General features: G+C 36.6%; 1 protein-coding gene across 1 annotated transcript in view; it reads left to right on the plus strand.

Moving 5' to 3' along the window:
- MAN2A1 (mannosidase alpha class 2A member 1) overlaps positions 1-18,142 on the plus strand; it is a 159,785-nt gene that overhangs the window by 41,445 nt on the left and 100,198 nt on the right. The window contains exon 4 of the mRNA XM_029218227.1: positions 6,672-6,843. Within this exon, the coding sequence (XP_029074060.1) occupies positions 6,672-6,843 (172 nt within the window). The remainder of the gene's footprint in view (positions 1-6,671; positions 6,844-18,142) is intronic.

Here is an 18,142-nt window from a genome sequence, read left to right on the forward strand (position 1 = left end):
TATAGAAGGCCCCGGGAGGCTCAGAAAGCTGGCTTGGGGATGTTTGGACACAGATTTCTGGGTCTCGGGGACTCAGAAGGGCAGGGCTGGGTAGGACAGACTGGGCGGGCAAGTTCTTTGCGCTGTGGATTTATCATGTGGAAAGGGATGTGGTCAGAGGAAGAATAGGGAGAGCCCTGTCGAGTCCAGTGCTCAGGGTGGGGCAGTCTTTGCCCAGGTCCTAAGGGTGGTACTGTATATGCCCTTGAATCAAATAAAACGAAGTGTTCCTTAAGAGGATCAGGTCTCCACGAAGTCTGTAGACTTCAAAGCTAGATTGGGTCCAAAATTTAAAAAATAAATTGTATTTTGTTCGTGAACAATTACTAGGTGTGTATTTGTTTATGCACATTAAAAATAAGCAGTAGAGTTTTCAACTTTATTAGTTTTCTGTTTTAGAACTTAAAAACATTTTATGATAAAATAGTGATAGTGAATTTGGAATTATGCTGGCTGTATAGAACTTCTAGTTGTGTACTCTTTGTTTTTAATATTTCCCCACTTATTTAAAATAGTGATTAGGTGTTTTATGGGTGATAGTGTTGTTAGAATGAGAAAGAATAAATTGAAAAGTATTAATGCTGTTCTAGCCCTGGTTCAATTTCCAAGTGTATTCAAGGGAAAGAAAAAGGCTGTGAATTGACCACTTAAGTAAATCAGTTTGCAACCGAATGTCCGAAGATTACTCAATCTAGAGGTAGGAATATAATTTTATGTCACAAAAATTCATCCCATACAACTTTTTGTAAAATACTATCTTTGTGATTGGTCTCATGTTGATATACAATTGGAGTTTTACAGTAATTTAGAAAAAGAAAGAGCCAATTCAATGTAAAAAGGAATACTTGATTATGCTATTGTATAAGAGCAGTAAAAGCTAATTTACTGTTATATTACTCGATATTGAAAACTGCAAGAGGCTATCTTTCAGTTCATTCTTAATTAATTGTGCTGTATTATAGTGATAGTAGTATCTATTATAGATGAGTTTTATGCAAGGCTTTTAAGTTGACATCTCTGAGCTTGTATTTTGGCTCACGTAAATATCTTTGACATATTTTCTGCATGATTGTTGAAGGCAGAATGGAGTAATCAGTCACTGTGATTCCTCTATGAAAACTCCCGTGATAAACTATTCTTTGAAATGGCCTGAGTTCATAACAACGTATAACTGATGAAAATAAGTAATTGTATTTAAGAAAATAACCCTTTTACTTATTAATCTTCATAAAGACTATTTTTTCTAAATTTGCCTCTTCTGCTAGGTTTCTAGTGTTTTATTATTGAATTAATTTTGGAGGCATTCCTCTGTTCATAGTTCCTTTCTTTAATTGAGTTATCAGTTAAATAATTAGGGATTAATTTTGACCTTTGTTAAAATTTAGGTAGTAGATGTGATGTCTTAGGGACCATAATTCTAGTAGAGCCATTTAGTAATTTAGATGGTCCTTATTGAGTACATATAATAACATGGTACACAAATTGATGTTACTTACATTTGATTTCAGCTCAGTCTTGCAATACAGAGGTAGATGTATAGTAAGTATTATGATGGTATTTGGTAAAGTAGATTCTCTCTGGATTTTTTGAATAGTAATAACACTTATGTTTTCTAGTGTGATATTGGTTCGCCAGGGCTGCCCTAAAAAAGTACCACAGATCAGGTGGCTTAAACAACAGAAAATTATTTCCTCACAGTTCTGGAGGCTAAAAGCCCAAAATCAAGGTGTCTGCAGGGTTTGTTTCTTCTATGGGTCTCTTGTCCTGGCTTGTAGATGATCATTCTTCTCCCTTTGTCTTTACATGGGCTTCCCTCTGTGTGTGTCTATGCCCTAAATGCCTCTTCTTAGAAGGACATGCATGGTACCTTGCAGGTATTGCAGGTTTGGTTCGAGACCACTGCAATAAAGTGAGTCACACGAATTTTTTCCCAGTGCATATAAGAGTTTTGTTTATACTGTATTCAAAGTGCAATAACATTGTCTAAAAAAACACAACATACAGACCTTAATTAATAGATACTTTATTGCTTAAAAGTGCTAGGCATCATCGGAGTCTTCAGCCGGTAGAGGGTCTTGCCTCGATGTTGCGGGCTGCTGACCGATCAGGGTGGTGGCGGCTGAAGCCTGGGGTGACTGTGGCAGTTTCTTAAAATAAGACGACAGTAAAGTTTGCTGCGTCGACTCCTTCTTTCATGAATGATATCTCTGTAGCATGCAATGTTGCTTGATAGCGTTTTGCCTACAAGTAAGACTTCTTTAAAAATTGGAGTCAGTCCTTTCAAACCTTTCTGCTGCTGCTTTATCAACTACAGTTATATAATATTCTAAATCCTTAGTTGTTATTTCAACAGTCTTCACAGCATCTTCATCAGGAGTAGATTCCATCTTAAGAAACCACTTCTTTGCTCATCTATAAGGAGCAACTCCTCATCCCTTAAAGTTTTATCAGGAAATTGCAGCAATTCAGTCATTTTCAGCCTCCACATTTAATTCTGGTTCTCATGTTTTTTCCACCAGTGACTTCCTCTGCTGAAGTCTTGAATCCCTCAAAGTTATCCCTGAGGGTTGGAATCAACGTATTCCAAAATCCTGTTAATGTTGATATTTTGACCTCTTCCCATGAATCGCAGAGGTCCTTAATGGTATCTAGAATGGCAAATCCTTTCCAGAAGATTTCAGTTGACTTTGCCTAGACCCAGCAGAGGAATCACCGTCTATGGCAGCTATAGTCTTTTTTTTTTTTTTTTTTTAGCTATAGTCTTATGAAAGGTATTTCTTAAAGAATAAGACTTGAAAGTCAAAATTACTACTTGATCCATGAGCTGCAGAGTGGATGTTGTGTGAGCAGGCATGAAACCAATGTGAATCTCGTTGTACATCTCCATCAGAGCTCTTGGGTGACCAGGTGACGATTGCTAATGAGCAGTACTATTTTGAAAGGAATCTTTTTTTCTGAGTACACGGTTTCAGTAATGGGCTTAAAGTATTGAGTAAACCGTATTGTAAACAGATGTGCTGTTATCCAGGCTTTGCTCTTCCATTTATAGAGCACAGGTGGAGTAGATTTAGCATAATTCTTAAGGGCCCTAGAATTTTCAGAATGGTGAGTGAGCATTGGCTTTAACTTCACTAGTCACCAGCTGCATTAGCCCATAACAAGACAGTCAACCTGTCCTTTGAGGCTTTGAAGCCAGGCATTGACTTCTCCTCTCTAGCTAAGAAAGTCCGAGATGGCATCTTCTTCCAATAGAAGGCTGTTTCATCTACATTGAAAATCTCTTGTTTAGTGTAGCCACCTTCGTTCATTATCTGAGCCAGATTTTTCTGGATATCTTGCTTCAGCACTTGCTGCTTCACCTTGCACTTTTATGTTAGGAAGTTGGCTTATTTCTTTCAACCTCATGAACCAGCCTCTGCTAGCTTCAAACTTTTCTTCTTTATCTTCCTCAACTCTCTCAGCCTTCATAGAATTGAAGAGAGTTAGGGCCTTGCTCTGGATTATTAGGCTTTGACTTAAGGGAAGGTCGTGATTGGTTTGATCTTCTATCCAGACCACAAAAACTTTCTCTATATCAGCAATAAGGTTGTTTAGCATTCTTATCATTCATGTGTTGATTGGGTAGCAGTTTTCATTTCCTTCAAGAACTTTTCCTTTGCATTCATAACTTGGCTAACTGTTTGGTGCAGGAGGTCTAGCTTTTAGTCTCTCTCAGCTTTCGACACGCCTTCCTCACTAAGCTTAATCATTTCTAGCTTTTGATTAAAGGTGAGAGACATGTGATTCTTCCTTTCACTGAACACTTGGAGGTCATTGCAGGGTTATTCATTGGCCTAATTTCAATGTTGTTTTGTATCAGGGAATAGGCAGGCTGGAGGGGAGGGAGAGAGATGGGGAATGGCCTGTAGAGCAGTCAGAACATTGTTTAAGTTCACTGTCTTATGTGGGTGTGGTTCGTGGCACCCCCAAAACAACTGCAGCAGCAACATCAAAGATCACTGCTTACAGTTCATGGTAACAAATATAATAATAATTAAAATTTTTGAAATATTATGAGAATTACCAAAATGTGACAGAGACACAAAGTGGGCAAATGCTGTTGGAAAAATGGCACTGATCGATTTGTTTGACAGATGGTTGCCACAAACCTTCAATTTGTAAAACATGCAACACCTGTGAAGCAAAATAAAGCAAAGTGCAATAAAACGAGTTATGCCTGTATTAGATTAAAGCCCATTCTCATGACTTCATTTTACCTTCATTATCTCTTTAAAGACCTTACGTCCAAATACAGTCACATTCTGAAGTGGGTGTTACTGGGTGTTAGGACTTCAACATATGAGTTTCAAGGGGACACAATTCAGCCTATAATGGGGGCATAAAATGAATTCTATGCAAATTGAAGTGTTGGGTAACCAATATGTTTAAGATGTGGAGCAATTTATTTAATGTTTTAAATAAATTGTATACTCTTTCAAAATTAGATGTTAGGAGTATCTTTTCTTTCCCCTTTGACCCAGTTTGATTGTAGAGATGTGGAAGGGGCAATTAAAGACTGATGATGGTTACGATAATAATAGTAGCAGCAGCTATTATTGTTATTATTAACTGCTATATTATATACTGGGCTCAGGTCTGAGCACTTGATATTTTTTGTCTCTCAGGGATGCTGCATGGTCAGCAGGGAGTTAGGGCATCTCCATTTAAGGATAAGGTTGAACTTTCTTTGGGAATCCAGATGTGGATCCTGGCCTCAGTGCTCTGGGACAGGGTCTAGGTTGTACCTTTGTGAAGCAAGATGGGATTCTTTGTAAACCACTATTTTATGAGACATCTTTGCGTTTTCTGTAGGTACAGCCTTTTTATTTAAACATGAAAAAGTTGAATTATTCAGGTAGTATTCGTTGGTGACAAACCAGCTTAAAAGTGCTCCAGATCAAGAAAGTCCTATAAAGAATATTTTACACTATATTCCTATTTGGCTCATAGCTTCATACCCATCACTTTGTAGGTGCTCAGTAAATAACCGTAGAATGAATAGAGTTCACTTAAAGCAAAAGGGAGAAATATAGTCACACTGGCAGTGCCCTTTAGAGGCTCATATTTGCATTGTCAGAATAGTATATTGCCCGCTCAGCCCTCATAGGTTTTTGTTATTTTCTGCCAGCAAATACAGTATGCATTGAATATTCACTTAATTGTAGACAGACAAAAGAAATAGCCAGCTGTATCCCTTGTATCTTAGACCTCCCACATGCTTGAGGCTTGGTAACAATAGCACAGTAGTTAAGCCTATCTCTATAGAAAGTCCCCTTCCTTTTAGATTTCATAGGTAAGAGGTTATGCTCAGCAGGGTATATTTTGTGTCCCACCAGTAGGTGGAATTGGTGGCTGTGTATGTTTTGCTTCAGCCACTCATCACGTTGCTTTATTACTCTGCTGGATGGGGCTGTATTTGGAGCTATAGGTCTTGTTAAAAATATTTCTTTATAGTTGAATTGCAAATGTCTTTATTATTATTATTTTTTTTTTTTTTTGCAAATGTCTTTAGATAAAGTTTCCAGGATCTTTGAGATGCAGTAGGAAAAGTCAAAGAACTAAGTTGTCAACATCAATTCTGTTTTGAAAACAACTTTACATAGATGTGTACATATTTGTTGTTTGATTATTGCTCTGCTGCTGGCTTTTCAGTAGAGTTTGTACTTGTGATTTTCTTTTTCTTAGTTTAGGTTACTTAATGGATAGGAAATTTTAGATGTGGTATGAGAGAGGATAAAATTTTGATTCCATATTATGAGAATATTACTGTCAACTTGTCAACACTTCAGATTTTTTTAATTTAAAAAATTCCTTAAATTGGGCTTCCCTGGTGGCGCAGTGGTTGAGAGTCCGCCTGCCGATGCAAGGCACGAGGGTTTGTGCCCCGGTCCGGGAAGATCCCACATGCCGCAGAGCGGCTGGGCCCCTGAGCCATGGCCGCTGAGCCTGCGCGTCCAGAGCCTGTGCTCCGCAACGGGAGAGGCCACAACAGTGAGAGGCCCACGTACGGCAAAAAATATATATATATATATGTATATATATATATATATAATTCCATAAATTAGAGATAAATTATAAATAGTTGAATTAGATATTATAATTACATATGAAATGCTTTTTGGCTTTTTCATTTTTCTCATTGATATCTGAATTTGTACAGTTTTCAGAGTATTTTTATCATTTCAATATTAGTGGCTTTTTTTTTTTTTTTTTTTGCGGTACGCGGGCCTCTCACTGTTGCGGCCTCTCCCATTGCGGAGCACAGGCACCGGACGCGCAGGCTCAGCGGCCATGGCTCACGGGCCCAGCCGCTCCGCGGCATGTGGGATCTTCCCGGACCGGGGCACGCATCCGTGTCCCCTGCATAAGCAGGCGGACTCTCAACCACTGCGCCACCAGGGAAGCCCTATTAGTGGCTTTTTGGGTCTCACATCCATTTAAGTGGAATTTCATTAACTGAAAACGTTTGCTAAATTTTTAATGTCTTTATATGAATGAAACGTGAGGTTATGCAAGGGTAATGCAATGGAATGTGACAGTTTAAATCAGACATATGAATCAGACCTTTGTGGTATATTTGTGTCTTAATTTAGGTTGGTTGAAGACTTTTGATGACTACTTTCGAGAGAAGACTCAGTATATTTTTAATAACATGGTCATCAAGTTGAAAGAAGACCCACGGAGGAAATTTATGTGGTCTGAGATCTCTTACCTTTCAAAGTGGTGGGAAACTATAGATATTCAGAAGAAGGATGCTGTTAAAAGGTTTGTTTTTTAAAACTGTTTTTTTTTAAATTTGGTAATATTAAACATTAATTATACAGTGAAACAGGTGTTGAATTTTTAGAACGTGAAAATTCTTAGCTTTATATCTGAAAGTTAAAATATTTCTTCGCATTCTGTTTTTCCTTGATTCTGGTTCATCTCTGAAAAAGTGACTTGAAACTTTTCCATTGAAATCCTTATGTTCCATCTTTGTCCTAGAAATGGAATTACTAGGTCAAAGGGGCTTAATATTTTAAAGATTTTTTGAAGCATATAATCAAAGTGACCCCTAGAAGGGTGGGTTTCAGTGTATTCTTCAGTCTTCCATATAGAAAGGTACAAATTTCTCTGCATATTAGGCAACAATATAATTTTTTCTAAAAGTTTGACCAATTTAAGTGGTGAAAAATGTGAATTTTTGATTAGTGATAGTGTTCCATGCTTTCTCATATATACAGGCAGAGCTTTTTTTGAATTGTTTGATCATGTACTTTTTCTTACTGATTTGTAAGAATATTTATTATGTACATACCAACCTTTATTTTTCCTGAAGCTTTATATTTCTTCTTAATTCTTAGTGTTTGATATAAAGACTTTTAAAATATTTATGTAGTCAAATGTATTAATCTGTTTTCTTGATTGACTTTGCTGTCATATTTAATATGCTGTCATATTTAAAAAGTCTTCCCCAATCCAAGAGATGAGATAGTCTTTTTTTCCCCGATTTAGTTTTTTATTGTTCACTTTTATAAATCCTCCAGTTTATTTTTTTAATGTGGTGTGATGGGAGGTTTTGCTCCCCATGTCTCCCTCCTCCCTGCTCCCAGGACTTTAAGGATTGTCTTAGCATCAATTGCTTTCTTTTACTTATTTAACATCCCATATACAGTGCTTACTGTATTACTTCCTATTTTAAGTACCTTGCAAATGATAACTGATAATCCTCGCAACAATCCTGTGAAGTAGATATAATGACTATCTTGATTTTACAGATAAGGACACTTGTCATCCAGGGTCACCCAGCTGCACATGCTGCACTAGTTACCATCCAGTCCAGCCTGTCCAGCCCCACAGGCTGTTTGTTCCCTTGCACGTTGTGCTGTGCTGCTTCCCTAAGACTTACATAGTCCATTCTTTTCTACTGACTTGAAGTGCCATCTTTATTGTATATCAATATGCATTGATTTCTGGGCTTTCTGACCTCTTTCATGGACTTTTCTGTTTAACTGTAATTGTTGCGGCCTTATGTGTTTCAATAACAGACAGTTTAAATCTCCTCTAGTTTCTCTTTATTGAAAAGGTCTTTTAATGAGTGACCACTTAATTTTCCCAGAGAGCTTTAGAATTAACTTGCTAAATTCTTTCTACCCTATCAAAAAAAAAAAAAGGCGGGGGGGGATTTTGATAGATATTGACATAAACGTTTAAAGGTAATTTAGAGAGAATTGGTGTTCCATTATTATCTATCAGACATCCCCCCCCCCCCCGCCACCGAGAGCATGCTTAAAATGCTTATAAGAGTGGCCAGGAAGGTGCCATAACTGAAGGCTGTAGAATCTGAGGATCCTGAATGTACCAGGAGTAACTGCCACACCCAAAGGGACTACCCCTTCTTCCACTCCTGCCATGTGTGGCCACGGGAACCAGAGTTGTCAGGATATTCTTCCAGTTATTCTTGACAAGCTGGAATTCCAAAATGTTACATAAAATGTCTTGACTTTTTAAGTTGAAATGTTAGCAGCTAATTTAGGTTAACATACACACACAAATCCTTCGTTTAAATCGAGTTACCTACTGGTTTGCAGTGTTTCAAAAATTAAGAACTGCCCTGTGAAACCCTGCGGAATTGGTGTTTGTCTATACATATTTTTTCTTTTACTAAGTTTAGAGATTAAAACATTTTTTTTGTCTGTCTAGGTCTTATATTGCTCCTTGAGTACAAATAATACTTCATGGTTTCTTATAATTTTATAGTGTTTTACTCAGATTGTTCAGATTTTAAGATTTTATTGCATCTATAGTTATTTTGTTTGCTTGTTTTTGTTTGTTTTCTTATTATTTGGGGGAATCTGATTTTTTGCTTCATCTTAATTAGATCAGCTAAAGCTTTTACTATTTCTGTTGGTTTTTGTACCCCCCAAAAAACTATTATATTTATATTTTACTGGTATTTACTCTTGACTTTTCTGCTTTTATTTAATTCCTTCTACCTGTTTTTTACTAATGCTAAATGGGCCAGTTGATTTATTTTAACAAGGAGCATTTCTCCCTCTGTTTGCCTTTTTACTGCTCTTATTAGCTTTCACATTTTTATGTTATTTTTTTCCTAAATATTCTGTATGTATTGTTTTCTCTTTGACTTGAGTATGTTAGGAAAATTTTCAAATTCCTGTTTTTTTCTCAGTTATACTTTAGGTGTTAAAAGGTGGTTTTAATGTCTTGTGGTCAGAGAATATGGACTGCACAATTTTTATTCTTTAGATTTTTGAGAAACAGTGCCATTGATCCCTAAAATTCCAAACTTTTGCCATATATCTGGGTATGTATAACTTATTAAATTTTCCATCTATCAATTCAGAATATTTTTCAGCTTATGTTTTTTTGCTCTTACTAATTAATTACTGGTTTTATTTCATTTGTTTTAGAATTCAGTTATCTAATTGTTAAGTCTCTGGTCTCTCTTTGGCATATGCATTTTAATTTTTTGGTTATATTTACTGCATTATGTGAGGTTTTTCTCAAGGTTTTTTGTTTTCTTTCCCACCTCACATTGTTCTCGATGGTGTGGAGCCTGTTCTTTTCTGGCTTCAAATGCTTGGTTTTAACTATGCTTTTTAATTACCCTTTAGTTCTGGGTTCTTTATATTGTTGTCTGTAAGTCCAAGCATTTTCCTTTTTTTTAATTCATCCATAAGCAATAACATGTATCCACACCTGGAATTTGTTTCAAAACAGAGAGTGTAACTCGACTCAAAGCCCTTCCTTTTCTAACCAAACACTTTGTTTCCCATCCATTTCACCTGATTTCCTTTTAGGAAATGGTCTCCAAACACGGAAGTCAGATCCTTCATTGTCCTGCCCCAGGTCAGATAGGTCAGTGATGATGAACTCAGCTAATCAATATATTATTTCCCCGGGTTTTGAACCTTTAGAGTGAAGCGAGGGTAAAGAGATGGAAAGAAGGGAAGCAGAATGGAGGGAAGGTTGCAGGTCAGCCCTCACAGAACTGGTGCATCCGCAAGATTCTTCCTGTCCTGTGTCACAGACCCTGTCATGCCTGTAGCATGGCCTCTCATTTTTTTCCAGTCCTTTGTTAAGCCTGGACTTTTAGCCTGTTCTCAGTTCTGTGTACCCAGGACTGTCCCCCAATACATTTCCTGTTCAGTCAGTCAGTGTTGCTTGCGACCAAGAAAGCTAGCTGATATATTTCTCCTCAAATCCTTTGTTGGAGAGCTGGGTTCCAGAAAAAACAAAACAAACAAACAGAAAAACTTAATAGATACATAGGTTTGCTCCCATTATTTAAAATTCTGAGCTTGTACTAAGTGGCATTAATGATAGAATTTTTTTGACTACTACTGTAATGCTTATGCAATGGCTTGTTTTTTTCTTTTTGAAGATGAGTCTGTGGATTAAATATCTGTACCTAAATTTGCAAGCTACCTGTTGAAGAGAAGAACCTGTTAATTCTAGCAGAGTTCTGTGTAAGCTTTTATTGTCCCTGAAGAATATCAGTTGATTGTGGGAACTTAACAGAAACATAACTCAAGTGATCCTCATAATCTATGCTAGCAATGACTTGTTTGATTCTTCCCCCCTGTGGCAGCAATATTCAGCTCTATCAGCTTTCAAAAATGAAAATCTGGTTAACTAAAGGGAGATCCATGCAAACAACATCTAGCTTTTTTATTTTGTGTGACTCAGAGTAATTTAATCAAGTATAGTCATGGTTCCTACTTGTAACACATATCCAGTGGATTTAAAAGAAACTACCTTGTTATAATCAGCACATTTTCCATCTACGCTTGTTTTATTTTGAAAATGACTGGTATGCTAACATTCTTTTTACTTTTTAGGCTTTCTATTTGAATACTTTTTGGCTAAATGCAGTTAAGTACTGCATGACGTTTATAATACATCAAAATGTGAACCCTATTCAGAGTCAAACAGCTGAAACATTAGCCTTAGCGTTTCCTTTGACTACCACCCAGCATATTACATATTCATTTTTCCTCTCTGGGCTCTGAGACATTGAAAGAGTTTTTACATTGCATCTGCTTCTGCTGTTGAGACCAGTGTTCAATTGAGAAGCGCACTGGGCTGTTGGAACCTAGAACAGTTTATGTGTTTGCCAGAATCTTGACCAGCTTCTCTGTGTGGACCTTTTGGTATAATATAAGGCTCCAAATGTGTGAATGGGGAAGGGTACCATTAGATATCGTGTCTTCACTGCATTGCTGGATTTCATTGCTTTGCTGAGACCGCAAAGTCTTTATCTAATCTACCATTCTCTTCTTTTTTCCTAGGTTTATAGTTAAGTGAACCTTCTACCCTGTCCTTATAACTATCTCTGCTTATTGAAATCAGAGAAAAGTTTGAGATTACTTTCTTAAGTAATACAAATAATACAAATCCAAACTTACATTTTGCAAACTTACATGCATTCTGCATTATGAGTTCACTAGAAAAAAAAATACCTTTAAAGTTCTTATACTAGCTAATTTATTATACATTTTATACAGGTCAGATTTTGTGCTATTTAACCAAAGCCTGCTGTAAAATTTGCAGAGCAGTGAGAAGTTACAGTGTGTCTTGTGATGTTCAGAGTAAATTGCAGATTTGGATTTAGTTTAGAGCCTAAAGATACATAGCATTTCATCAAAGGAATCAAAGCAGTCTCTCAAAGGAATCAAACCAGTGTCTAAAATAACTTTGATTCTACTAGTTGAAGCAGTGGTGTACATTTATTTTAGAAAGTATGTATCCCATCCCCATTCATCTGGATTGAGGTGTCTTTGCTTTGCTTTCACCTCTCATTTACATCAGCTATAGGCAAAAGCCATGAGGACTTCTCAGCCACTCTGTCTGTTGGATACTTCTTCAGTCCTCTGGGAGGATTTCTTTGCAGCATTGACACTGACCACTCACTCCATTCTCCTTAAAATTCTTTCCTTTTTTTTTTTTTTTGTCTTCTGTGAGCCAGAGCTCTTTCTCCTGGTTCTAGTCCTGCATTGCTGAACATCCCTTTGTCATCATCCCTCTGACTCCCTCCTCTGCTCTTTCCTAAATATCCCAGTTCTCTTCTGTGGGGTAGCACCGTTTTGGTTCTCCTCATTTTGCATGCCCTGCCACACTGTTGTTTTAATTTCCAGGTGTGTGGGCTGCTTCCAGATCTAAAGCTCCAACCTCGATTTCGTTCTTCTTCCCTAGTTAAGGGTAACAGTAACAGCTAACACTATTGAATGCTTACTCTGTACTCAACGTAGGAGGCTTGTTCTAAACACTTAGATGTATTCATTCAGCCCATCCTGTAACATCCCTATGTGTTAAGATCCTTCATTATTCTCATTCTACTGCTGAGGAAACCAATGCAGAGGTGGTAAGGAATGCACCTAAGGTCCCCCAGCAATTAAGTGTGGACTGAGGACCAGAACCAGGAAGGCTCACCCCAGAACCAGTGCTCCTGCCCACTGTGTGCTCTGCCTTTCGGTCTGCTGTTCATGTCGTCCAGTCAGTCCCCACAAGCCTGTCAGCTGTGCCTTTTTAGTATCTCTGCACAGTCACCCCCCCGCCCCCGCTCTGTCCCCCTTACTCTTGTTTCCTGCTTTAATGAAAACCTCCAACTGGTCTTCCTGTTTCCAGCTTTGCCACTTCCAGGTGTCCTCCATTTCACCCACAGAATTAGGTTTCTAATATATGAGTCTGCCCATGTCTGTTCTTGGCTTTCAGATGCTTCAGTGACAATTCATTGTCAAAAGGTACAGCCCAACCTCCTTTGCCTGGCACATCCTTGCTTTTGTCCTCTGATTCCTCCCTGCTTGTCCACCCTTACCTCAGATCACTTCCTGCCTCACACCCCCCTCTTAGCCATGCTGAGCCACGTGGGTGTCCTCAGTCACAGGTTATTTCCTGCTTCTTAGGAACTTGCCCATGAGTTTAGCTGAGAATATATTTTTCCTTTTGTACATTGGATAATCTCAATCCTATTTATTCTTCAATACTCAGCTGAAATATTACCTCATCTCCAAAGCCTTCCTGTATTTTCTCCGTCATCTATTCAACAAATATTGACTGTGCTAGACTCCAGGGATACAGGAAGTGAGTGAGACTTACCTGATCCCCACTCCCAGGGCAGAGCAAGGAAGACAATATAATTAACACAGTATCAGAATAAAGCATTTTCTTCTATGGAAGCAAGAAGTGGGTCTTGGAAAGCTTCCTGAAGCAGGTGGTATTCAAGCTGAAATTTGAAAGGCTGTTAGAACTAGCCAGGTATAAAGAGGGTGGCAGAGGGTGAGGAAGGAATTCCAGGTTATGAGTGGAGAATTGTGATTATGGGCCAGGGATTAGCAAGAACATGGCATGTTCAAACACCTGAAAGAAGTTTATTAGGCTGCAACAGTGCAGGGGAGGGTGTGCATGCAGGGGCTGAGTAATATGTGGTCGTCAGGGAGATGCAGATTAAAACTACTACAAGATACTATCACAAGATACTATCCCAAACACCTTAGAATGGCTAAAATCAAAAAGACTGACAACACCAAGGCTTGAAAAGAATATGCCGCAACTGGAATTCTCTCCAAAGTTAAATATACATCACGTGACCTGGGAGCTCCTTCCTAGGAATTTATCCAAGAAAAGTAAAAACATGTTCACCAATGTTTTGGTGAACAGGAAACAGTTCAAATGTCCATCAGTAAGATATTGGATTAAAATTTTGTGCCATATTTAAACAATGGAGTACCACTCAGCAATGAAAAATAATGAGTTACTGAAATACACAGAAGTATGAATGAATCTAACAAACACATTAGCAAAAGAATCCTGACACCAAAGAGTATTGTATGACTCCATTTTATGAAGTCTGAGAGTAAGTAAACTAATCTATTGTGATATAAATCACTAAGTAAGAATGTCTTTTTTGTGGCGGGGGGGAGTACGGTAGGAATTGATTGGAAAGGGGCAGAAGGGAACTCTCTGAGTTGATGGGAATAGCCTATGTCTTGAGTATACAAATATCAATTGTTTTGGGTAGTAACGGGTATAAACAGTTGTCAAAATACATCAAACTGAACACATGTATATTATGTGTTGTTATATCTCAATTATAAATACTTTAGAAAATACAGTACATCCATAAACTTAATGATATATGTCTGTTTATTAAGATGGAAAGATGTTCATGGTATATAGTACTAAGTGAAATAAATTGATTAAAAACTATGCCTACCATAACGCTTTATGCATTTATAGCAAGATATTGAGTGGATTTTTAAATTTTATTTTTCAACCTCATATATTTTCTGGTTTATTTGAATGAACAGTTTATTTTGTTTTAGAAAAGTGAGAAAATGAAGTAATATTTACTATACAGTGAAATATTTAAAGTATATCTGATTATTAAAACTTAACAGAAACTATTAATTCAATCGTCTAATATAAGAAATATTCTTAAATAAAATCTCGTGACTATTTTATGCTATAGTTTTGTTTGTTTTTAGTGCTTAGGAGAAATCAGGGTAGTATAACATTTATAGTTTAGAAAAAATTTTTATTTAATTCATATTTTAATATAAGCCTGAATATATAAAGGGTATACAATGAAAGGTAAGGTGTGACTACTCCTGTCTTCTTGGCATCTAACTCTTCTCACAGCAGGCAGCTACTTTGACCAGATGCTTATCTAATTTGTAGATACACAGGAAAAATATGTGCATGTACATATGTGCAAAGACACATTCATATTATACAAATGATAGCATGCCATGCACATTGTGCTTTTTTTTTTGAGTGCATCTTTTTTTTTATTGTGGTAAAATGTACATAACTTAAAATTTACCATTTTAATGATTTTATGTATGACATTCAGTGGCATTACATATATTCACATTGTCTTGCAACCATAACCATCTCCAGAAGTTTTTCATCATCCCAAACTGAAATGCTATACCTATTAATAATTCCCCTTCACCTCTGCCCTGGCAACTTCCATTCCGCCTTCTCTCTCTCTATAAATTTGACTATGCTAGGTACCCCACATAAGTAGAATCATACAATATTTGTCTTTTTGTGTGTCTGGCTTATTTCACCTACCATAATGTCTTCAAGGTTCATCCATGTGGAAGCATGTGTCAATTTCCTTCCTTTCTAGGACTGAATAATATTCCATTGCATGAATATACCATGTTTTGTTTTTTCATTCATTCATCTATGGACGTTTGGATTGTTTTTACCTTTTGGCTATTGTAAAAATGCTGCTATGAATATGAGTGTACAAATATCAGTTTGAGTCCTTGCTTTCAGTTCTCTTGTGTATATACCCAGAAGTGGAATTGCTGGATCATATAGCAGTTCTATGTTTAATATTTCACAGAAGTCCCATACTGTTTTCCACAACAGCTGCACCATTTCACATTGCCACCAGTAGTACCTGAGCTTTCCAGTTTCTCCACATTCCTTATCAACACCGGCTTCCTGTTTTTCTTTTCTTTTCTTACTTTTTTTTTTTTTTTTTTGGATAATAGCCCCTAATGGGTTTTGTACCATGGTTTTTAAACTTAATATATCTTGGAGAACTTTTCAGGAACCTTTCTTTTTAAAAACTATATAAAAGTGTTTGTTATGAGTGGGCCTTAATTTTTTTTTTAACATCTTTATTGAGGTATAATTGCTTTACAATGGTGTGTTAGTTTCTGCTTTATAACAAAGTGAATCAGTTATACATATACATATGTTCCCATATCTCTTCCCTCTTGCAAGTGGGCCTTAGTTTATGTAACTTCTCCTGATTAATGACCCTGTAGTTTTGTTTCTGGTCTTTTGTGAATGCATAGAGTGTATCTTTATCTTTAGTGTATATAGTCATCCGTTGATAATCCTCAGGGGGTTGCTTGCAGAACCTGCCCCAAATACCCAAATCCTTATATAAAATTGAGTAGTATTCGCATTTAACCTACGCACATTCTCCTGTGTACTTGAAATCATCTTGAGATTACTTATAATATTTAATACAATGTAAATGTTATGCAGCTAGTTGTAAATACAATGTCAATGCTATGTACATAGTTGCTAGTGTGTGGTAAATTCAAGTTTTGCTTTTTGAAACTTTCTGGAAATATTTTTCTTTTTAAAATTTTCCTTCAGAAGTTGATTGAATTTGTGGATGCAGAACCTGTGGATATGTAGGGCTGACTGTACAGTGCTTTTATTTATTTTTATGTATTTTCTGACTTCATTTTAATGAGCATAGATAAAAGTATATATGCATTTTAAAATTTGATAGTTATTGCCAGCCTTAAGTAACAATACCTATTTGTAAATATCCTTGACATCACATGTTACACAACTTTTTGATCTCACTGAAGTTTTAATTTGCATTTCCTCATGAGTGATATTAAACTTCTTTTCATTTTCAGGAGCTAGTTATTTCTGAAATATCTGCTTCATATCTTTTGTTTGCTTTTCTTTTGGGTTGTTGGTACCCTTTTCTAGTAGGAACGCCCAGATTTAAATGGCGAGCAAAACAGATATGATTCCTGCCTTCATGAGCTTACAGTCTATTGAGGGACAAAGACAGTAAACATGCAGATGTGTTATTAAATTTTGTGATAAATGCTATGAAAGAAAAGTTTTGGATTTTATGAAAGATAACAACTTAGGTGGGGTTTGGGTGGAGTGTGGTGGCCAGAGAAGGCTCCTGATAGATCCGCTATGAGCCAGTGAGGTAAATACTGGGAGGAAAAACATTCCAGACAGAGAGCATGGACTGCAAGCTCAAAGAAAGGGTATGGCTGGAATGAAGTGAGGAAGAAATGAGGAGATGACTCATTGGTCATCTGTCCCTCGTATACTCTCTAAAGATGGGTGTCTATAATACTCAGAGGTATATGATCAGTTTCCCCAATTATTATGTGAGTGGTTTTTAAAACATCTTATTTTTACTCTCTTATTAGATATTCCCCACGAAAGGCATACGAGTCAGATAATCTGATGAGCAAATGCTTTTAGCCTATTAATTGATTCATTGAGAGCCTCCATCTTTTTAAATTTTCCATTTAACTAATTTTTTATTTAAGAATGAATCACCATACATCATCTTGTATTATTTCATATTTCCCCATACAAATTCAACTCGTTTTCTCATGTGAAGTTAATTTGTGATTCTTTGAAGCTTGCTAAATAATGCATTGTTTGCTACTAAGTTATCTGTAACAATTTTCCCATTAGGGAAAAAAGCTCTTTGAGACTGTCCTTCTGTGTGTGACTAAATTTCAAATGTGTGATGTGTCTACATAGGGGAAAAAGTGACACTCAGAGAAAATGATTCGCAACTTCTTGTGCTTGGCAAGTAAATTCATAAATGTAAATTCTGGATCTTGGGCAAAGTGAGCTGTGACAGATATGCTCAGCTTAATTTTGATCAGTATTTTCTTAAGTTTTTTATATCAGATTCTCAAGCAGAGAAATTGTAGAAACAGAGAAGTACATAATGGCTTACAAATCAACCAATTAAAAAAGTAAAATAAGGGTGTTGTGAATTGTGAAAGTTAGTGCCTGTTTTCCTGTTTTATGGATTTGCTGCACGTATATACTTCTTTCTCTCCCTCTCTTTCCCAGTCTTTTCATTTGTTTCTGGATCTCTTGTTTATTAGAAAATATTAGGAAGAGCATTCATGCAAAAAATTTGCCAGAAACCAGAGCGTCTCTTGGTAGAAATTAAGCAATAGACCCTATGAGGTGGGCACATCTTCTTTGATTTTGTACTTCCCTTTTTTTTTTTTTCAGAGTTAGAACAGTGGTTGTTATTGGGGAATTAGATCTGGGTAACTTTTATTTACAATTTTCTGCATCCTTTCACTTTTATCATTAAAACAATAGGCATTGCTCTCCTAAAAGTAGTATAAGTAGTATGTCCATTTTCTTTTTTTCCCGAACAACCTTCTATTGAAGTATAGTTGATTTACAATGTTGTGTTAGTTCCAGGTATACACAGCAAAGTGATTCAGTTATGCATATATATGTGTGTGTGTGTGTGTGTGTGTGTGTGTATATATATATATATATATATATATATATATAT

Source organism: Monodon monoceros, unplaced genomic scaffold, assembly GCF_005190385.1.
Source record: "Monodon monoceros isolate NGI ecotype Baffin Bay Population unplaced genomic scaffold, NGI_Narwhal_1 Super_Scaffold_12, whole genome shotgun sequence".
Lineage (NCBI taxonomy): Eukaryota > Metazoa > Chordata > Mammalia > Artiodactyla > Monodontidae > Monodon > Monodon monoceros.